At 43.2% G+C, this 23,622-nt stretch overlaps 1 protein-coding gene across 1 annotated transcript in view; it reads left to right on the top strand.

The window, feature by feature from the left end:
- cdh23 (cadherin-related 23) overlaps positions 1-23,622 on the top strand; it is a 130,735-nt gene that overhangs the window by 72,474 nt on the left and 34,639 nt on the right. The window contains exons 12-22 of the mRNA XM_028422897.1: positions 1,261-1,449; positions 4,457-4,606; positions 5,109-5,267; positions 16,242-16,306; positions 16,636-16,873; positions 18,205-18,310; positions 18,402-18,529; positions 21,477-21,549; positions 22,447-22,563; positions 22,802-22,914; positions 23,014-23,121. Coding sequence (XP_028278698.1) covers positions 1,261-1,449; positions 4,457-4,606; positions 5,109-5,267; positions 16,242-16,306; positions 16,636-16,873; positions 18,205-18,310; positions 18,402-18,529; positions 21,477-21,549; positions 22,447-22,563; positions 22,802-22,914; positions 23,014-23,121 — 1,446 coding nt within the window. The remainder of the gene's footprint in view (positions 1-1,260; positions 1,450-4,456; positions 4,607-5,108; positions 5,268-16,241; positions 16,307-16,635; positions 16,874-18,204; positions 18,311-18,401; positions 18,530-21,476; positions 21,550-22,446; positions 22,564-22,801; positions 22,915-23,013; positions 23,122-23,622) is intronic.

Raw genomic sequence — 23,622 nt, forward strand, 5'->3', positions numbered from 1 at the left:
CAGGAGGACAGAGGCAGCGGAGGAGAACACCATCAGGGAATATCCTCTTTGATGCAGAGGCCTTCTTTGTTCCTCCACTCTTTTTCTTTAGTGTGAAGCAGGTGTGATCTCTGAATCCCTGTGTCCCTCCTCTGAGCCTAAAATCCGTCTCACTTGGCTTTTTAGCAGGTTTTTCAGCCCTGCTCTCTCGTCCTCACAGCACCGCCATGTTGTCCACTCCCCTTTTTGTGCTGTACGAAACATATTTAGTTAGAAAGTATGGATGCATTTGCAAACAAAGATCTGGTTTTTACATCCTTAATTTCCTCTTCTCTTGTAAATTCAAATTAATTCACACATTAAATGTCCTTTAAGAGCACCTAATGCTCCCACAAGCACTCATATGTTTACTCATCTAGCTGCAATTACTGTTAATAAAAAGGCAGGCGTGTGACATTTTTATACGAGAGACCATTGAGATACAGCAGGTTTCAAGGGTTTAACTCTAACCAGATTCTGGCTAATGTATTGCAGCCTCAGTCTGTCTTTTTAATCGAAATCGATAATTACAAACAAGAAAAGTGGAATGAGTGAAAGTGCTGAAAAAGAAGAAAATATCGCCCAAAAAATGTATTTATAAGATATGGATTTTTTTTCTCCTCTACATTTTCTCTCCTTCTCTCTGCTTGTGCTTTCTTAGCTGGTGCTGCTATTGATTGTGGTGTGCCATAGTAATACAACTAATTTCTCAACTTCAGGCAGCTTAGATAGTGCTGAACGCGTGGAGGTGGAGGTCAAATGATTCAGTAGCGTCGGGACGAGAGAGGCTAAACTACCTTGATTACCCAGAGACCAGCATGTTGTTCCTCCCTCGCCTCCTATTGCTTGTGACACTCCTCCATCGATAAAAGACAACGGTTTGCCCATTCCTATGTTTCTCTCCTTTTCTTTTTTTTTTGTTCATTTCAGGCCTCACATCTTCAATACTCAGAGACAGTGTGTAATTGTGACTTTCTCAATGGGTCTCCTTTCTCCTTAAATCTCATTGTGTGTTCATGTGTGTGGATGTACATGTGCTGGCCCTCTCGTGGCCTCTCTTTGAGCCGATTTCTATGATTGCTTTGAGTCTGTCCACCTTTTGATCCAATAAATGAACAGCTGTAAATACCTTGTGAGATTGTGTGCTGACCGCCTCCATCCAGAATGACATTTTCAGTCCAATCAAATGCATCTCATGTCTCTCTCTCTCTCCTCTTCCTTCCTTCGGTTGCTCTCTATAAGGCCACGGAGTTGAGAGAGGATCGCACTCCATCACAGGCAACAGTGATGACAACCTTCACCATCTTGTTAATTGACAGGAATGACAACGCCCCAAAGTTCAACAGCTCTGAGTATCGGGTCCACATCACTGAACTGGCCCAGGTGGGCTTTGCGCTGCCACTCTTCATCCAAGTAGAAGACAAGGATGAGGTGGGTGGTCAACAGAAATTAAGATGATACGTATGAGGATGTGCAGATTGGCAATATAATCCTGACCATTAGAGTCATCATCTCATCATCACACAACCACCAGCAGCAGGTCATGTAACACTGGAAACAGGAACATCGGTTTTTATTGATTGATTGAATGCAAACAATAATCAGCTGCAGATCTAGTAGGCTGCAACTAAAACATGGTGTCCATTTACTTTTGGTCATATAGTTAATGAAAATTAATGATAATCTTGTGCAAATAAAAATAAAGTTAGTCTTACATTTCATAGTGATTAAATTCAAACCAAAAGCAGCTTGGACGTCTCCATGTGCTGGTGTATATTCAGTGTTTTTTTATGATGTATGATTTTTTTTTTATATGTTTGGAAATGCATCAGGCAAAAAGAACATCAGCCACATCTTTGAAACTATTTGCTGGGCAGCAGTGTGTGTGTGTGTGTTTGGACTGTCAGCAGCTGTGTATAACAGCCTCTTTTAGTGTGTCTGCCACTTCCCATTAGCTGTATCTATCAACCTACTGCGGTGACACACAGTCACACACACTCAGACACCAAAACATACACAGAACTCCAACATTTTACGCTCGCTCTGCCACTCTGTCCTCCTCTCCTTCCCTCTTCGCCTCTCTCTCTCTCCCCCTCACACATGTGCACATGGTGCTCACACCAGCGCATTGGACTCGACTACAATTTAATTTGCTCTGGAAGAGATGGGATAGAGCATCAAATTATACATAACGAGGAAAATCAATCACCTAGGGTGCAGATAAGCCGAAAGCTAGTCAACTCTGATTGATTCAGGCACAGCAGCCGCCAGGGTGGAATTTGACAGATAACTGCGAGTCAAGTGGATAGAGAAAAAGGTAGAGGAGAAGAGAGGAGAGGAGAGGAGGGACTCTGTGATTGAACAGAAAGTAGCCTGCAATGGAGCAAAACCAGAAGTCTGAATAATTGGTGAAGCAGGAAAAAAAAACCGAAGAGAGCGGTAGTGAGGGGAGAAAGAAAAGCACTTTAGAGAGAGATAGCAGAAATACTTAGCAGCAGCTCTGTTTATCCATTCCAGGGATGGTGTGTTTGCTTCTGTCTGCGTCGCAGTGGCAAGCGGAGAAGGGAGCAGTGCGAGCGTGTAGCTGCACGCAGGTGGGGTGACGACCCAGACACCTGGCATGTGATAAGAGGTCTCTCTGTGGGTTAGCAGCCAGCATTTTACCACTGCCATAACAGCTCTCAGTCTGGAGGGGTAGTACCTATCTGCTTAACATAGCTGCTTTTTTTTTTTTTTACTAAATGTGGTATTTCTCTAGACAGTTTTACTTCACCAGATAATTGCAGCATTTGAAAAAAGCACTTACCGTAGAGCACTGGCAGCCACAACTCATATTCATAAAGCCAACAAATAAAAGGATCCAAAAAATAAAAGCTACGTTTTCAATTTGCTGCAGATGCGGTGATAACCTGCTTTATGCCAGTCTCCCATTGTTACCACACAGCAGTGCCACAGGTATACATGCTTCTATGGAGGAAAACCTGAGATGTTTTTTTTGTGTGTGTTGCAGCTTTTTATTGCTGTTTTGATCCTTTAAACCTGCATGTAAATGCCGATACACACACACTCCTTCACACTCCGCTACACCTGTGCTGTAATCTCACCTTCTCCACGTGTGAGGGATTACAGGCAGGCGTTTCATTTCTTAGACTATGACACAAGTGGTAGTTACCCCCTCTCTCTCTCTGTCGCTGCCTTCATATTCCCTTCTGCTCGGCTAGAATCTTTAAAACTTTCGCCTCTGGAACTTGTCACTAAACTTTGTGGCAGGATGACAGGATGCTTTTATTGGGGGCTTCTAAAGGCAGGAGCAAATGGACGGGCAATTACGTTTATGGGCAGTTTGAGGTGACATCCCTGCATATTGGATGGTCTTTTAAATAGGAGTCATCAGCCACAATGCTTCTTGCAGAGATGAAAACAAAAACAAGGCGGCTATTTCAGCTGGCAGCATAATGCCGATTGACCACCCCACCCGTCTTCTTCTGTCTGCCACAATGGCTTCGTTATTGGCTGCCTTGCAGCCTTATATATCAGGGCAGGAGATGTTTTCTCAGCTCAACACCGCCACAGGTATTTTGAGGGCTGCTTTGACCCTGACTTGGTTTATATTTACCCATGATGCTTTTTACACTCACACACAGATATTCTTTCTAATACCCGCTAACTCCATATTCACATCATCCACATAAAAACAAAACATTGTCTTGGCAACTTCTACAGCAGAGAGCTAAAAACCAAACCTTAACATTCTGTGTTAAGTAGATAGTCGTGCTTGTCATCAGGAATCACATCATGAAACGCACAATACGATGATCGCACACGTGGTCCTAACCTTCCTCTCTCTGGATGGGGGGAGTGTTCTGGTCGGCCGCTGTGTGGGCAGTGCAGGGGGATTTACTGTTGCTCTCAGATTATCTAACATTACAGGTTTTATGGTGGAGACACCAAAGAGATGAATGTGTGGCAGTGATCATAATTTGATTCTTACATCTAATCTTGTCGTATCTGTTTTATCATACATTTTGATTTGTTGTTACATCCCATATTTCCTGTAAAAAAATATGACACATTTGTAGTGTACCCTGAAGTAATTGAAGAGTTACACACACACTTTGACATTTTTTATCAGGAAATTATTTAATGCAGTGATAGAATCAGTGTTATACTTATGGTCTGCCAGGCTGTATCTCAATTTAATTTGCATATAACTGAAAAAGCTCAGAGACTGTTGTGTTATTACCTCGTTCAGGCTTGATATTCTTTACCGGTCACTGTTTTCTTTTTACACTTTTGAGGCCTCTCTGTCCCACAAATGCTGACAGACTGGTGTTATTTCATCATGTCCCCTGTTACAGTTAAAGTAAGTGACAGTCATGTAAATGCTTAAAATGTTTCTATCCCTCCCCCCTCCTCTCTACTATCTCTGCGGTGGCAGGGGGTGAACAGCATGTTCCAGGTGTTTCTGACAGGAAACAACTCGGAGTACTTCACCATCTCACCCACAGCGGTGCAGGGACGCGCCGACATCAGGGTGAGGGTCGCGTTGCCGCTGGACTTCGAATACATTCGCAGCTACAGCTTTTCAGTAAGTGTTTCAACAGTGAGCGTTTAGCAAGATGGACAAAGTGACCTGCATTTCCTTCATAATGAACAGGGTTTTATAAAGAGGAAAAGGGATCCTTACAGAGCTCATATGTCTGGGATCACTGTGGTGAAGAGATAAAGTGATATAAGAGAAGGCTATCTTATTTTAATGACCACACTGAGTAGTAGTGGAAGTGTCTTTCTGTGAAGCTGACGTTAAGTGAACTCTGAACTCAGACCGGGACGACTGAATATGGCTTCATTGTTTCCTCCAAGCAGATTTTATTTATTTATTTGAACAGTGAAATTGGTATTTTGTCACCTCAGTTTACTTCTCAGTTGTTTACAGAACCACATGATGCTCCACTCTACAGTGTATAATCCAAATCTTGACCAGTTCAGTTCAGTAACAAATTCTGATTCGATTTTCTAAGCCGCCACTAAAATGTCAGTATCTTGTATGACTAAGTGGACGCTGCTTCTTCTTCTTTGACTCTCCTCAGCTTTATGCCAACGAGTCCATGTCTGACCATGTTGGATTTGCTCGTGTTTTTATTGATCTGATCAATGAGAATGACAACCGGCCCATCTTCAGCCAGCCTCTGTACAACATCAGCCTGCCTGAAAACACACCGCCTGGTACATCACTGCTGCGGATCCTGGTGAGTTCTCCTGTAAACACTTCCTACAGAGGAAACTCAACAGATTACTATAAAGCCTGACTGGTACTAGTCACTTTTACAAGGGCTCTTTTATTGGCAGTGAAATGCTGGAGTGTTTGTTTGGCCCATGGGACCCAGTAGTCTCTTGAGACTTTACAATATGAGTGATGATTTATGGTGGGCTGCCTCAGACCAAAGCACAATATAACACCCATCTGACTTAGCCACTCACCTTACTGTATGAGGTCGCAGCAGCTAAATTACTTACAGTACAGCGTGGCTGCTTACTGAGTATGTACAGTAAGAGAACAGCATTGATTTAGCAGGATAAATGATTTAGTTTAAGTAAACATTAACACTTTATAGCACTACAGAAATCAAATCTGCTATTATGAGAGTATTTTAAAATGCATTGCTTTAATGTACTGATATTAATAATAATGACACGGCCACCTCCAGAAAACATCATCCAATTTACACATTTAGTTCTTTTTCAAAACAAAATGTATCCCCTTGGGGCGTGTGTGTGTTTTCCACAGTTGATGTGTCACCCGGACAAAACGGCTACAAAAAAAAAAAAAAAATGTCCGGCTATCTCCCCATAACTCTGCATTATTATTCATTACCACTCATTCCTGTGACAGAACGCCCACATTCCACTAGATACAAGTGCCAAAAAGCACAGTGTGAAAATCAATAGTGTTTATAGACTGGGTGCTCATGAAATGGAGATTGCAGGGCTGTCTAATACCTGATAAGTCTGGCTGATGTTGGCTTGATGCTGGAGCGCGTGGTGGCCCCCTGTGGAATCCTGATTGCTGGCTGTGAGGAAAGAATGTGCTGCAAACAGAGTGAGATGTGACGGCACGCAGCGAGGACTATACGCTGGCACACGCACACACACACACACACACTGTTAGGTGGAGGTTTCGATAGACTGACCTGCACACACACACACAGAATCCCTTCTAGAGCCTGCTGGAGACAAAACACGTGCAGATTAAACAGATGCTTGACACAGGGATTTAGAAGGAAGACACAGTATAAACAAACAAATATAGCATTACATTAGCAACTTTAGTTAATTAAAATGTAAATAAATAATGTCTTATGATGTCAGAGATAATTACCTTTCATTTCTTTAGCTGCATAAATGCTCGTTATAATTGGTGAGTGGTGCTGAGGTGGGGGTAGCTGCTCTCACTGGTCTTCCTTAGTGTTCATGCAGTGGTGGGTTTTAAGTTTTTTGTTTTGCTTTGGTGCATTTGGGCTCATCCTACCGACTGCAGTATGAATCCCGAGCCGTCCTAACTTGTCCTAAGAGTTTGGCCTTGTTTTTCCTCCTGAGAATTAGTTCAGAGATCCTACATGTCCTCTGAGACCACTGTTCTCTCCCAGTGCCTCTGCTAGTTGTGCCTTCTTTATTTAGCGGCTTCTAGTGTATATGTGTGCTTTTCAGTAAAACAAAGCTCGATGTATTGATCTTCTGTCTCTGTTCTGGTGTTCTCTCCGCTGCTCTGCCTGATACAACTGATAGAGATGCTGCAAAAACTCCTCTTTGTTTATTTCTAACCCCACATTTGCCACAGACCAGGTGCTTCTGAGTGTTCAAACCTTCTCCTGTGAGTCAGCAGGTAAAATAATAGCCGGCCCTGTCCATCAGCGCACTGTTGTGGTCAAATTATGACACTCACCAACTGCAGAAAGTCATGCTGAGTTGAAGCATTAATTGCAATACAATTAATACACACATCTGCTATTATATTTATACTCAACATGTTTTATTTTACAGCTTTTAAACAATTTCCTCATATGGCAGCTGAAGTTGTCCTGTCTCACAACAGTTCAGACTAAAGAACTGAAAAACTAAAGGCAAAGCGAACTCAAGGTGTCACAGTATTAGCAGACTGCTGGACTCACAGAGTTCACTGTCAGGTGGCTGTAAGGTGCAACAGATGGAGGCCAGTGTTTTATGTTTTAGTACCAATCAGGGTACAACGCCTCCACTTGGGTCCTGGTCCTGGTTCTTACATACCAAAGATGTGCATGTGAGGCCACCTTGCTCCTTGAGAATATGACTGGTACCATAAGTGCATATATTTAGAAAATCGAGGAGAATCTTAAATATTTCTTTATTATTCTGCATCATAGCATCATGTTTGGAAATTTCATTGTACACAACAATCTCAATCCCAACACCCTCAAGGTCAACACATGGTGACAAAAACTCAAAGTCATTGATCACTGCAGCCTTTTTTCTGTTTGTCACTCTATGAGATTAGGATTTACTGTGCGTGTGTGTTTAGTAATGTGTTTGCACAGACTTGTTTACCTCTGTGGGCTTGTAATAATTTAGTTCATTAGTAATTTAGACAGTAAGTTACAGCGGTTGTAATCCAATCAAAAAATGACTGTTGGTGTTTATTTATGTGCTGCAGTCGGATCAAACGGGTCTCGGCTGCCTGACGCGTGTTTGTGTGAATAATGCGGTGTTTGTTTTGGAATGGGCACTGTGTCCATGTGTACTACAAAATAAGTTATAAAGTACAAAAATCCATCAAGCTGCAGAGTTTCAGAGTTTCTGAAGTGGAGGTGGAGGAATGATAAAGCAGGTCTTGTAAAGGTGATAGATCACTCTTCTTTAAATGAATCATCTGTTCTGGTCATACATTTTTTAAAATACAGAAATGTAGCCTTGATCACATTCAACCTTGCACTACAACGCTTCTCCTGTGAGTCAGCAGGTAAAATAATAGCCCGCCCTGTCCGTCAGCGCGCTGTTGTGGTCAAATTATGACACCATCGCAATCTGCAGGAAATCATGCTGAGTTGAAGCGTTAATTGCGATAAAATTCATACATCCATTATTATATTTCTACTTAACTAGTTTTATTTTACAGCTTTTAAGTGATTTCCTCATATGGCAGCTGCAGTTTAATTTTCCTGTCTCACTCCAAGCAGTTCAGGCTGCCTAATTTTCTAAGTGCAGTGAGAAACTTAAAGCATTATTATACAGGATTACCAGGTTGTTAGACTCTCAGAGCTCATGCTCAGATGGCTGTAAGGGACAACAGATGGTGGTCAAATTATGTTTTAGTACCAATCGGTGGGAACAACAGTTTCATTCTTAATCTGTCAGTGCAGCCAGACCTGCCCTCCCCAGTACAAAACAACACATAAAACACATGTGGCTTAAGGTAGAAGGAGATGAATTATACAGCCCCTCTTTACCAGCACATGTAGTTCAACTAAGGTCGAAGGTTTTTGTAATAATTCTGGTTGGAACTCTCATAATAAATACAAACCACCAACAATGTATGGTGAAGAGGCAGGCTGCTGGAAGGCTGGTCACTATCGCCGCACAGTTAACAAGATCAATGTTGATCGATTTACAGATTGATCACGTTGCCACAGAGCTGGTATCTCCCAGAAATGTGTCCACGCAGTCATCAATAAACTCCAAATGTAACCATGGACGAGACCACGTCCAACCACACGACTCTCAAGAAAAACCAGATCATAGATGGATTCACAGGCGAAGTGTTGGCCTCTGTATTCTGGGGGTTTGTGCTGGTAGATTACCTGGAAAAGCATCAATCACAATATTACCAGATTACTTAAAACATCCTAATCTGTACTAACCAGATCAAGCAGGCAGGAAACCAGGCAGATTTTCAAAATAAAACTGTACAATTGAAACGTCTACAAGTCCAGTTGCCTCGCTTCAACCCTTTAAATGAGAATGACCTGGATGACTGAGAAGCTTCATCAACCTCCTCAGTAATGAAATCTCTGCTCCCATAAGTGAGGAAGTGAATTAGCCTCTCATTTAAAGGCAGTCTGGACCTCCAGTGTAGCACCACCACCATCAACAGGGAGGATCATCAGATGTAGTTTAATCACACTAACTGCAGCATAAGAGGGTCAGTTTTGTGTTGAATACGTTTCTCTGACCATGAAAACGTTCCTGCAGCACATCAATTCTGCAGTGAGGCAGCTTATGTGTAAAGTGGGTGGACCCGGGCCGATGTTGATATAATCCTTTATACCTATGCTAATTGAAATTATGCATGTTGGTTCCCAGATGTTTTTAAAAAAGCGCCAAACAAGCAGTCTGATAATGTAATTGAAATGCTTGGTTTGGGTTAATATTCATAGCTCATCTGATCAGAGCTTATGTACAATGTTAGTCCATGCATTACTCAGTGCCCGCTGCTGCATCCCTGTGGACACCTACGCCGAACGCACTAGTCTGTACTGACACACACACACACACACACACACACGGGCAGTGGCTCTTTAATATTTATGGTCTGCAGCATTACTTATGATTATAAATATTTATTGTGATTTACTCTTTTGTCTGGTTCCTTTTCTTTCTCTCTCACTCTTTCTGTCTCTTCCTTACCCCGAGGACTTTAGACACCAAGCAGCTGCTTGTATCAGTAATTTTTTTCCCTCAGAAGATACTTCCTTCTTTCATTTCTTATTTATTGTATGCCCTCAGTTATTGTTGTTTTTCCCCTTTTTTGCTGTTTTACCATTAGATTGCTAATGGTTTTCAGGTGTTGCATTGATTTGCTTTAGCCTCTCTGCATGGATTACCCTCACTCTCTAGCTCTTTCTGCCCACCAGGCTCCACTTTAGATAATACCTAAAAATATGCAAGTACAGTTTACTCTCCCATCCTTTTAACTCATGCTCTAAAATATCTGAGGTGCAATGTTCCTGTTGTGTTTGGGTCTTCTGCACGTCCCATGCTGTGTGTTTTAGAGGCTCTGTGCACATGCTGTATGTTTGAGGGTTCAGGCGCGATGATAAATGCTTCTAGCTGAAGGTTATAAATTACACGGTGGAGGATGTTTCGCTACCACCAGTGTTTAGACAGGCGGTTATGGGGTAATAGTCACAACAGTAATTATAATTCATTATTGTAATAAAAGGGGTGAGGCCCAACTCTCCAGCTAGCTGCTGCTTATACGGAGTTTCTGTTAATAATGGGTGTTCTGACATTGTGAAATGGGGTGTGCAGGCCAGAGTAATGAAAAGTTTGATTTTCTTTTCCCACTTTGAGATGGTTCACTGTCAGCTCTCTTAGGAAGCACAATTGACAGCAAAAAAAATGACAAGGGAGGTGTGAACGGCAGAGCTAAAATCCAAATGCTAAAATAAGTGCTTGAATATGCTTCAACCACATCATACAGGCAAAAATAAAAAGAACTGCAAGTAAACACAACATAATGCACTTCAATGTGTTGAAGCCATTTTTACAGTGACGCTTGGGAGCCTGGATGATATTCTACATTGTTTGTATTACAGCTGATAGAAGCTTTTAAATGATATGCTGGCATCCAGCCAAAACAAACCATGATTAATCCACAGCATTAGGGTGTACACACACCACAATGACACCACACTGGGGAACTATATGACATAAAATAAATATGGCAGGTTTTACATGTATCATGATGCAGATGAGTACATATAGCCACTGCCAGTGGGCTCTCTTGGAGTTAAATAATGTTTTGGCTTTGCACCAGATGAACTTGGTGACCGTCTGCTGCTGGGACAGCCTGTTTAGAGCTTTCTGAAGTTTTTTCCTTTAAATTCCATTCACTGTCCTTGTTTTGCCTCCATGCCTCTTCCCCAGACCTGCTAAAGATTTGACCCTTACATTATTAGTTAATATTTCTTTGTGGGCAGCTGTTAGAGTGTTAGAGTGGGTTGGACCCCTCCACATGCCCACAGGTCCTTGGGCAAGACATTGAACCTTATGTTTCTCCTGATGCATGTTGTCCTTTTTGTGTTTTTGTAGAACTGATGAGATGAAGAAGCACTTTTTAATCACCATTTTCTGTCAGCGTAATATGATGACAGCAGCTGCTGACTGTGTCCGTATCATTTCCTGACCTCAGCCCTGCTCCATGAACTCCACAGTCTTTCTTTGTGTATCAACTGTGTCTTAGGTGCTCTTTATCATTCTCTGCATCCTCCCTGATCTTGTGCTAATCTCATTCCTTCATCGTTGAGGCCAGAGGCAGAAAGAGAGGGGGAGGACCGAGGGGCCTGTCGGCAAAAGTGAAGCTGCCAGCCACTGAGAGCTCTGCATTAAGCCTTTTCACTGGCAGCTCAAACTCGTCTGCAGCTTATGCCCACAATACAGTCATCTCTCTGTCTCACTCCTCTTTTTTCCTCTCTGTTCCAGAGTTTGTTTTTTTTTTTCCAGATGTAGTTGGAATATCAATATGGCGACTGTTTATAAAAACCTAGATGCTGCTGTCACCCTTCACTTTGTTTGGCTCATTGTTAGAAAGTGTTAAACTTCTCTCTCTCTGTCGCTGCTGTTATCTGTGTGGTCAGGAGGAGGAGATAATAGAAACAGGCTCTTCTATCCAGCAGTTGCTTTGAGCACCTGCTCCTTAAATGGTTTAGAAAAATAAAGAAGCCATAAATGTAGACTCACTGTCGTCATTACGGTAAAGTGTCTGCAGTAAAAAAAACACACACACACAGCTTCCATCAGCCCAGCAGCTGCTCCAGGTCACAGCCCAGGAGACTAAAAAAGAGAGATGTGATTAGTCCTCGTTTGACCTAAAGAAGGAGAGGGGTATTTCATTTCATCGTTGCTGCAGCGGTTTGGCCGCCCAGCTGCAGGTGTCGGGAGTGCTGAGTGAGGATCTGTTCAGGATATGAGATGATTAATTGGACACATGTCTCAACAGCCCCAGTGCGTTGTCACAGTTTCTGTGCGGTGTCTTTCTGCTCTGCAGTATTGATCAGTGAGACACACGTGCTCTGAACAACTTAGCAACATGTCTCCTCACATGGACGAAAGGCAAAACAACAACAACAAAACAAACTACCAGTAATGGACAGAGAGGCAGAGTAGCATGGCTGTAAGACTTGAGGTCTGCAGTAATTCTGCCTTTTTTTGTTGCTGGTGATTAGCAAGCAGATGTGGTCTGAAGGAAATGATTTACTGGAGTAAAATTGCAAGATACACACAGTATCTCACACTGAATTTGCATTTTTTCCCCCCTCCATGGTGCCACAAACTTCCACACTGCTGATCCACAGGCACTTAATTTTGCTGAGATGATGCACAGCAGAAGTTCACCATGTAATGTGTCATACGAGTGCCTCGGATACACAAATATGGAGACGGGGTGCTTGTTTAAATGTAAGGGTTCTCTCTGCACCCCACATGTAAAGCATTTGTGAAGATTGATCTGTGATCTTGTCATGGAAATGGAAAATGTGAGGAGCCAAGCTGAGGAGGATAGCCTGTCTTTATCATTGTCTCCCAACACAGACATTGGACATGTTCACTGTGTATGTTTGTTATCGGCTCTCCGTGGTGGTGTGTTTAGGTGAGCAACGCTGAGACAGAGGGGGTTGTCTGTGCGTGGACTTGGGGTCATTTGTATTTTGACAGCAGGCTTTGACAGCCAGTAATTGGTTTCCTTTTCCATGCCTCTCAAAGCTCCTGCAGAAAAAGCAATTTTAGGAGCCAATCAATTCAAATTCCAACTCTCTCAAGATAGAAAGGCCCGTGCAGCTTTAACCTCTCTCGCTGTCCATGAGATAGCTGGGTTGATAATCGGCTGCTGTAACCCCCTGCATTCCAGCCCCAGCTTAGACACACACTCACACTCACACACTCACACACTCCCTTGTCTTTGTGTCACCCTTGTGGGGAGGCTCTCATTTACACTTTCCCTTAAAGGCAATTGAGTGTAATAATGGGTGTTTATACTGTAAATCGGCTGCATTTTTACCACGCGTCTCTGTCCATGTGTATCCTTTTCACATGTCCACAAACATGTGCACCCTCATACACACTACACATTACAATATACACAGGTACACACATGCACACGGAGCACTGCGTTTGCCTGCTGGCTTCGCCTCTCTGATGGGAAGAAACACATCATTTAACCAAACTGGTCAACTGAGAACTAATTTCTCTTTTGTACTTACCGCCTGAGGACCCCGGGGTTTGCAGAGTTTATATTGCCAATCAGCAGCACCCTGACTCTTTGCGCAGAAACTTCGTCTGGGTTTTGATCAGGACGCTGAGTCTGATACCTCAGGGCCCTTCTCCTTAGCACAGATTTTCACCACCAAAGTTTAGGCTCCCATTGTATAATCTGTGGGCCTCTTGGCAGCAACAACACACAGAAGAACAGTAATCAATTAAATCAAATTTATCCTATTAGAGACCTCAAAGAAACATCTATGATGTTACAGTTTATATCATGATTCTTTTTTTGCAGATTGCCAATACCTATGTTGCACATTATTCAACCTGATTGCTATGAAGCTTTTTCCTACCAAACCAGCAGCCATGCTAGCATATTCTGACTAAGTGACATATATTTGATGTAATGAGACATGTGACATGTAATGAGTATTAGTGTCATTTTTCCTGCCAATATCCCCCCCTGGCCGATAAGCTATGTTTCATTTTAAGCTCATGTCTGCTGATATCAGTGTCTTGCCAATAATTATGCATTAAGTGTTTTGTCTCCCGTTTCTGGAACTCTCCGGAACGTCCCTAATAAGCAACGTATTCTAAAATCATTAGCATAAAAACCATATATCCATGTGAACCATCACTGCACTTTAAATGCTCACTGTAATTGTCATTGAGGATTTCAGGCACATTAGTTAGGCAGCTTTATTTCCATGTCATTTCTTTCCTCATTAAATCGCGCGCTCTCCCTGTGTACCCCACCTCTCAACTTTTTCATCAACTCCTCTGACTTAAAAAAAAAAAAAAAGGAAAAAGTTTGAGCCACTGTGGCGACATGGGGCACATGGATAATACTCTGGTGTCAAGGGTTCGAGCCCGTGGTGTTAAGTGACTGCAAATCCCTGCGCAAACCAATCTCTACTGTCCATCTGCCCGAGGGCCCTCTGCTTCCAAAGTTGAAAGTCTTTGGCAAGCAGTTTGCAAAGTGACTAGACCGTATTATCGTGGTGAGGAAAAAGAGAGCAGGATGCTGAATGATTGAAGGAGGAGGTGGAGAAAGATGGCTATCGTCTTCCTCTCTTTATTTCTTCCTGTCTCTCGCTCTGTGTCTGTCTGTCGTGGTGGTGAGAGAGGCTCCCAGGCCGAGCTGGGCTCCTGTCACTGCCTCGATAGCTGTCACACTAACACCCCTACCTCTATCATTGGAGCACTTATGGGGCTGTCACTCACCTGGGAGCAGCGCAAAGAGAGTGGGGAAGGCCAGGGAGGGGCCAGGGTGTGCTAAAGAAGATATGTAAAGAGAGAGAGAGAGAGAGAGAGAGGGGTGACAGTGGAGGTGGAGGCGGAGCTCGTATGTGGAGTGGAAAAGTGAGGTAAAGACAGAAGGGAAGAAAACAAGAGAGATAAAGGAGGAAGAGAGAGGAGGCGTAGGCTAGAATGCAAAAACAGGGAGAGTGAGAAGCAGCTGAGTGGCAATAAATGATGAGGTCATCGAGACACAACAGATGAAAACTCAAAGGTTAATATAAGAACCTGACTGGAGTTCCAAACACCTCATAAGTATTTAGCGTCCCACTCTCTACTTGTCCGGCAGGATGTGCTTCGGTGCACTTGACAGCAAAGCGAGGACCATTTGGACATTAAAAAGAAACATCGATTTGCCATCCAGAACAATGTGGTCGGAGCTCTCGGAAAATTACAGGCTTCAGCTAAACAGCATGGTGCAATTTTTTTTAGAAGGAAGTGAAAAACACAGCGATGCCTGCAGCTGTTCAGTCTGTGAGCCCTAACACACATGTAAATAAATACATATCACCGAAAAGGGACAAATATTCTGTGCATCCAAAAAAGAGTCCAGCAACACGCGTTGTGTCCAACAGACTGGTGTAAACATGTACTTTACGGCAAACATAATAAGGTCGGAGTCAGGGCATCAGTGAATCACAGTGACCAGCATTGTGGTTGACAGAGCAGACTGCAATACGCTGGAGTTCGGCCCTTCAACTGACTGCAGAGCCACTGAAGTGAAACTCTATTACAACACCCTCTCCAGCCACGATCCATCAGCACTGCTCTGTGTGCATATATGCGTGTGAGTGTGTGTGTATGCAAAGACAGATTGTGTTAATGTGTCCTTTCATAAAGTACAAGATCCCTGAAAATGTTGCTCTTTATATGGTACATCTTTGACACCCCTTTTATCTGCATAACACGACAGCAGCTGCTGCTGCTTTTACGACGGTGCTGGGTCATGTGGGTGATATGTTATGTTATCACATCTCCCATCAGACTGAAGCCAATCAACACCTATGGAGAGTGAGGCATGGCTTGATGTTTTATCATGCACTCACAGACAGCTGTTAGGGTGAGAAATTTAAGAAACTGAGCAAAACCCATGATAGATGATCTTCGGCAGGCACATGAACGCACAGGCACAAATGTATGCACATTAAATTCTCACGAAAACAAACAAGTTTATGAGGTTTATTAAAGCTGTCACAAAATGAGGTTTAATTTTTATTCTTTGTGAATTACATCGGAAGAACTTTGGCACACGGATGAACTTCTCTGCCTTGAGTTTGTGCTTTAGCAGCATGAGTGCTGGAGTATTTGTCTCTGTAATCTATCGGTCTGCGTGCATGTTGACCCCAGCTGGTCAGAAACATGCTGTGCTAGTGACGGCCATGAACAGTTTTACAAGAGGTGCTAATTTACAAGTCAAGTCCTGTGCATCTACAGAGCTACTTGAAACTTTGTGAAGCTTATAGAATTTTTGATATTGCTGCATAAATATGGCCCAAAAGTCCAGAAAGCAGAAAAAAGACACAAGTAATAGAATGCATCCTCAATAGATGGCGCTCTTCTATCATCAAAGATTTGAAATAATTTCTCATCTCAGTAAAAAGCGATATCAGAAGCAAACTTGGGATAAGTAGTAAAACTGAAACCTCGACATTACAGACAGTAAACTTGTATTTTTTCCCGTCTTTCCTGTCCAGGCTACAGATGGAGATGCCGGCACGTTTGGGATTGTTCGTTACTACTTCAGTGATGAGCCAGACCAGTAAGATCCAGACAAACACATTCATACACACATACATTCAAACAAAAAGCGTTAATTATTTAAATTGTTGTGGCTCCTTGTTAACAATAGTACAGCACTGTTTCTGGCTTAAAGCTTCGCCAGACACAGCTGAGCTACAACCACGTCTCATCAGACCACATCACACACTCACATAATCTGACAAAAAGTGTTGTTTTATTGTTACAGTGCCCTTACTGAGCATTATTTTTATGTGTCTGTTTGTCTATGTATTGATTTTGAATGAGTAAATACATCAAATGTATTTAAACAAGGTAATCCCTGCACCTCTACTTGTCTTTCTCATGCAGGTTTTCTCTGGACGATGAGACCGGCTGGGTCCTCCTGCGTGCCAGTCTGGACTATGAGTTAATGCGCCGCTTCACGCTTACCGTGCTGGCGAGGGACGGTGGTGGGGAGGTGACTACGGGTAGGATCCGCGTCAACGTACTGGACATCAACGACAACGCACCTCTCTTTCAGAAGGAGGCGTATGCGGGCTCGCTAATGGAGAATGAACAGGCCGTGCAGCCGGTGGCGAGGATCAGGGTGAGACTCATCTCATGTGGGCTACAGTGAAGAATCAGCCGTCTCTTTGTTTCCTCTGTGTGTAACTATAATCATACAGTTAAGTGTTCACTGTATTCAAGACATGCAGGCCGGCCTGGTGTGGAAGCCATCAGTCACTGCTGCACAAAAGGCAGAGGTTCACAGGCACAATAGTAACTAATGGCTCAGCATTTGCTTTGATTGCATGCGGGAGAGAAAAGGCCATTACATCTGCTGTGGCCCACCCACGCCACGCTGCACTGTGGCAGCCCGCCTTTACATTGTGAGAGCGTGGAGTGGATGGCAGGGCTCAACGCCTGGCTCCCTGTGTTTGATTAGTCAGTAGAGTTAAACGCCACTGATATTAATACGCCGCCCGAGAGGAAAGCAAAAGCCAGAAGTGCAGTTTTGCGTGTCAGCAATTTGCCCTGGAACCTACTACACAAACACACACACACACACACACACACACTACTACTACTACTACTGTAGGAAAACACGGAAAGAAGGAGGAAAGAGGAGACGACTGTGTTGAGACACAAAGCAAAGAGAAGCTTTTCTGCTGCTCGGAGGTGTGTACCTCCTACTTTATGCATTCAAAACACTAAACCGTTTTTCTCTTCTCCTCCTCGGTTATTTGATTTGCTGCCCCTATTCTTCTTACCTTAAGCGACTGTCTAATGTGAAAATATTTGTTGAAATTCGATACAAAAAGACAGTCTGGAGGAGAAAGCCGCTGCTTAGGAAGTTGTGGGGGAAGAAAGGTATTGCTTACTCAACATTCTGGCATTAAATCAAAGAGTAGAGATATGCATGTTACAGAGAGATACAAGTGAGTGTTTTTGACAACCTGTCCAGCTTCTAATGATGCCAGTGAGGCCCAGTAGACTTTCCTCACAGCCGGAGGACTCGTCTTTAAGTTCCTGCCAACTGGAGAATAATGAGGGGGTGTCATTGTTGTTGTTGATGTTGTTGTGGATTAGTCCTGCGAAGTGCGGTTTCATCTGTCCTCTGCCTGCTTGGCTTGTCTGGGCTCCGTTGGTGTTCATCCAGCATTGACGCCTGCACTACTAATAACTAGAATCAGCTCTTAATCTGTCCAATAACACGCCACCGCTGACTGACGGCTTCCTGGCTGCATACATATGCACAGACTCACACACCCATGCTGTGCAACTATACACATGTGTATATAAGTGCTGTTCACAGCAGCATCTGCCCGGTTAGCTGTCTGTCTTTTTGTCTCGCTCAGTCCAAACTTTTTCTCGCAGTGGGCTTTCTGACTGCCACTTAAGCATATGTTAAAGGCACCCAACTCTTCCCACCCACAGGCTACAGATGAGGATTCTCCTCCCAACAACTTCCTGACATACACCATCACTTCAGCCTCAGCCTTCCCTAATTACTTCAGTATTATCATGGTGGAAGGCTACGCAGGTACGCCGCCTTTTCAAACACATGTTGATAAAGCTACGATGATGCTGACAGCCAATGAAAACCCCCCGTGTGTGTGTGTTCCCTTCTCCAGTTATCAGTGTGATGAGGCCTCTGGACTACGAAATGGTTCCCAATGGGATGATTTATTTGACAGTGATGGCCAGAGACGGAGGAAACCCGGCTCTCAACAGCACCGTGTCTGTCACAGTGGAGGTGATTGTAAGTACAACGAACACACAACACCTGCAGGGCCTCAGCTGTAGTAACACAAATAGTACAACTACTGCATAGGTGCAGATAGCAGTGTGTCCTCTGAATATGATAAATGTCAACCGCTGCAGGGAAGAACTGGCTTTCACCGTGTGATCCACAGCACATTTCCCACCAACATATGGACGTAAAAAAGAACATTTCCTGCCACAAAATAAAATGACATTATGATCCTCTGTTCCTTCTGACATGTACAGAACATACAACAAAGTTTCAGATGTTTCAGAGTAAGTGTCATCCCAGTCTGTGCACACACACACACACACTGTTACTGTTTTCACACATAAAATATGGACAGAGTTCAGGTGTCAGGTGTTATTGTCTTGCGTTGCCCTTTCCAATAAGTAGAAGACAAAAGGGGGACGATCAGACCCCGCTCTATTCAAACATGGGGACAAACTGACATTACATAGACTTCATGCTGATGAGCTGACAGGAGAAATTATGTTTAATATCCAGGTTAATTGTAACATAGAGGTGATGGACAAGTTCAGGGCTGCAGTGCATGTGTGTGAAATGAAGCTGATTCAGTTATTATTATTATCATACTCAGGGCCAAAGTGTGGCACATGGTGCATACCTTCTGACAATAACCTTCTCTCTTTGTATCCAAAAAATGCACCAATAAAAACTTTCCATCTCCTCAGATGTGATTCGGAACATGTTGCATTTGTCCTGATGGAAGATTAAGCTGCGTCATATTCATCACAGTGATGACCCGGTGTGTGACAGCTGTCAGCTGGCTCACGCTAGATTGTTTCACATGTCTCTGACTTTTCAGTGTTTTCTCCTTTCTCTTGAATTATTCCTTGTACCTTTTGATCAATGCCAGGCTGCAGCTTTGTTTGCAGTTTTATCAGGGTGTGTGCAGCTATCTCAGCTTCCAGTTGGGTTGGCTTTTGTCAGTCTTATCATTAAATGTCTTATTTTAAGGCACTGGAAGAAGTCACAGCTGTCTGCTCACGCTCTCGGTGCATCAGACGTGTTTAAACGTCATAAAGAAATGAAAAGAGAAGACACTCTGCACAAGGTTATAGGTCCTAATTCTACCAGGCATTGCTGCACTGCATTCAGCTGAAAGTTTTTTTCAGATGCTGCATGTTGGTTTTCTTATCTCATGATGGATACACATGTTCACATGTAACATCCACGACAATTGTTGACCATCGGTGCACAGACATTTTCTCCTATGTACATGCTCTCACAGGGTTTGCTTGTGTACATAAACTTTCACATCTTAGTGAAGAAAGCCCACCAAAAGCAGACATATTTATGTTGCTAGATTAACATCACCTACATTTAATAATAATATAATAACCTCCACATAGTCACTATACAATGTAATATAAGCAACAGTTAATAACAAATGCTATCTCTCCTCCTTGAGAATAAAGCTGTATGTTTCGGTCCCCACAGAATCCTTCCAGGTGTGCACATCCTGTTTGTTTTAAGGTGCACCAGCATCACACATGCTTTCTTCTTTCTGCTTTATCTCAAGCTTTGGATGGTAGACTGTGAAATGTGGGCACAGTGTAAAGGTTTGCAGTCAGTGTTCATATAGCTTAATGCATCTCAGCTTGCCACGCTACAGTTGGCAGCTTCATTATACATGCCTCAAAGCATTAAGCAGAATCTTCAAGATAGAAATTAAAACACACGGGCTATTCTCTGAGAGAGTCTTTTCTTTCTGCCTTTTGCTTTTGTTTTCTCATTATTTGACCTTTGATAAGAAACTCTAAATACAGCAGTAAAAACATAAGGAACGACCCAAACTCATAAACACAATCTCCGCTGGCTTCTCAGCTCGTCTCCTGAGATAGACATCTATTATACATGTAACTTTTTATTCATAAAAGAAGAAATGGCAGAGCAGAATAGATGAATCCAGCTGGAATTTTCCTTGATATGCAAGGGCAGTGAGCATATCTATACACATCCTACATAAGGGACAAACACTGTGTGAAAGAATGCTTAAGCCAACTGGGAGATTGGGAACAATTCAGCAGTCCCTCTATGTCTCTCTCTCTCTCTCTCTCTCTCTCTCTCTGGCTCTCTGTCCTCCACAGTGTCGTGACTCACACCACAGGGGTTTATCACTCGCTGGCAGCATCGCACACACACAATGCTTTGCACCAGTTTAACACAGAGCCCAGATAGATAATGGTGCCAGTGACTGTTGTTAAAGTGTTAACATTTCTCAGCGGCTCACACAGTGGGGAGCCTCTCTGTGAATAGCCACACAACGGGATGTGTTGGTGTGAAATAGAGTCTAATTCAATGAGTGGGAAGCTGTGAGAAATGTAAAGTCTGTGTGACAGTAGATGCACTTCCATTACAGGTCTTGATTACTCTTTGTTTTACTTAATGGGACTAATAATGATGCCTTTTTTTTTCCTGTGCTTTCATTGCAGCGATGTTCCTTTTAATATCCACCTCAGCTGGTGCATTATTCCGTCTCTTGTTTAAGACCATTTTTCTAAAGCGTTCTAAAGCGACCAATGCAATTAGCTACAATCTATTGCCTGCTTGGATAATTAGTTTAGCTAACTGCATTTACTTTACAGAGCAGGTTTAAAATAGTACCTGATTAGATGACAGAAACAGAAGCCAGCACACGGTTTGTGGACATAAAACACATCAGTCCATGGAGATTTCACTTTAATCAGCTGAGTATCCCTCATCAGAGAGATATTTCAGCACCGTTTCACCATTACAAACATTTTGTGCTTCTTAGTGTCTTGTTAATTCCCAGATGTGCTAATCTCGGTGCTAATGTGCAATGACAGCTTCAAACCGTATTTAGTTTCTTTCTTTTTTTTTTTTCAAGCGACATTTGCATTTTCTCATTGTTTAGCACGTTGATTAGAGCTGTTGTTGATGTTTATGCCTCCTCCAGGATGAAAATGACAACCCACCCGAGTTCAGCAGGCAATCCTACATCGTCAAAATCCCAGAGAACATTATTGCCGGTGAGTCACTTTATACTGTTTAGCTGCTAGCAGCAGACATTTTCTGGTCTGCACAACCAGCACTTAAACACTCCAAACAACTCGAACACTATGTGTGGTGCACAGACTCACCTCTTACTGTTAGCATATTCAACAAATACCTCTGCTTTCTTCAGGGTGTTTTTTATGTTTGATTTTATCTCTTTCCTCTGGCCTGTGCTGTCTTATTTGTTTTGATTTTGCATAATGTTTATAAATGCTCTCAGAATATAGGATATTGAGTCTTCAAGGGAAATCACAGGCTGCTATATTCATTCTCATGCATGCATTTTGAAGACTCTTTCATCCCAGACAATAGATTAGTTTCCAGTCGCTTGAGGGAAATGAGATATTTGACCGCCCCCTTTCTCTCTTTTGAGCTGCTGCTGCAGATGCCGGACACTTTTTATGTCTCGGACCCGATTTGAAGGAGCGTATTGCTGAGCGGCTTGGGCCGCGACTGAGGTTTAGGGGACTATCTAAAGTGTTTGGCCCTGAGGTGGGGGCCTAAGGCCCTGGTCTGCAATGCTGAGCTCAGGGCAAGCCCTGCAGCTCTGTCTAGCCTCTCATCCCTTCGCCTGCCTGGGTATTGATCACGTCTGTGCCAAGTATGGGCCGTGCCAAACAAGCTGATAATCCACTAATCCATAAACCCACTCACTGCCATGCCATCAGTTGAGCTGTGAATGGGGGCGGTGAAGAAATTAGCTCTGTGAATGCCATTTCAGCCTGTCTCTGCAGCTTCTCTGTCTTTCCTTTTCACTAGACTTCACGTATGTTCCTCAGAACTCTGGGTGTTTTTTTTCCCCCCTGTTTCAGCCTCACTAACTTTCTTTGTGTTTCCCTCCCACCCACTCACCCCCACCCACTCATCCTCAGGGGCAACTGTGCTGCTTGTGAATGCTACTGATTTGGACGCCTCACGGGAGTTTGGCCAGGCCTCACTCATCTACTCCCTAGAGGGCTCATCTCAGTTCCGTCTCAACTCACGCTCAGGTATGTGCGTGGGTGTGTGTACTGTCACACCGATTCCATCTCAATTTCAATTTAGAATTTTGTTTTTTCAACTGTCACACACAACACTGCTTATTTAAATCTGTGTTTGCATTGCTCTCCCTTTGCTGTGGTTAGCTCGTTCCTCATCATTGCACTTCACTCTGACATGAGAAACTGCATTATAATGTCAGTTCAGCCCTTCACTCTGCAGTTCTGGTTGTTCCATGTGTGTTTGTAGGAGAGATCACCACCACAGCCCTGCTGGACCGGGAGCTGAAGTCAGAGTACATCCTTATAATCAGAGCTGTGGATGGAGGAGTGGGCCCCCAGCAAAAGACTGGCATCGCTACGGTAACAACATCATTTGTCTGAACATGAAAACAAAGCTCCTTTATGTTGTGTTACTGGAGTTAATTATTGATCCTCATTAATGTCTCTCATTTAATTTAGGTGAACATCACTATCTTGGACATCAATGACAACGCCCCCGTGTGGCGAGACGAGCCGTACGATGCCAACGTAGTGGAGATGAGCCCAATTAACACTGATGTTATCTCTGTGAGTGCACCTAGAGCTGCCTGTTGAAGTGATGACATGTATGACAGTGAAAACACTTGTTTTTAGATTCAATCGGTGTTTGTTCTGACTTTGCAAACTTGAATGAGATCAATGATTTTTCTTTCAGAGCAGCATGATCAGAGTGTGAAGTTTCCTCAACTGTAACTAAAAAGCTGTCCACATCCTAGAGTGCATCTGTATGCATAGTCAACTATTGATAGACAAATTGTCACATCATGGTGTAGGTCATCACAAAGTAAACTCCTCTATTACCCCCCAAACTATCACATTGTCCTGCTGGTGTCTTTGGCAGTGTGTTGTTGTTAATTACGCCCTGATTGTCCATTAATTAAAGAGGCGTCAGCAAGTGTAATTAAGGGAGTCCGATTGCTAATTAAAATGTAGCCTGCAGTCATACGCATAGCAAATTATTCAGCTGCTAGGCAGAAAAGGATGCGTGAGCTTCGCCTCACAGAGTGAGAGAGCGGAAAAGTGAAGGAA

The sequence above is a fragment of the Parambassis ranga genome, chromosome 15, assembly GCF_900634625.1.
Source record: "Parambassis ranga chromosome 15, fParRan2.1, whole genome shotgun sequence".
In the NCBI taxonomy this organism is placed as follows: Eukaryota; Metazoa; Chordata; class Actinopteri; family Ambassidae; genus Parambassis; species Parambassis ranga.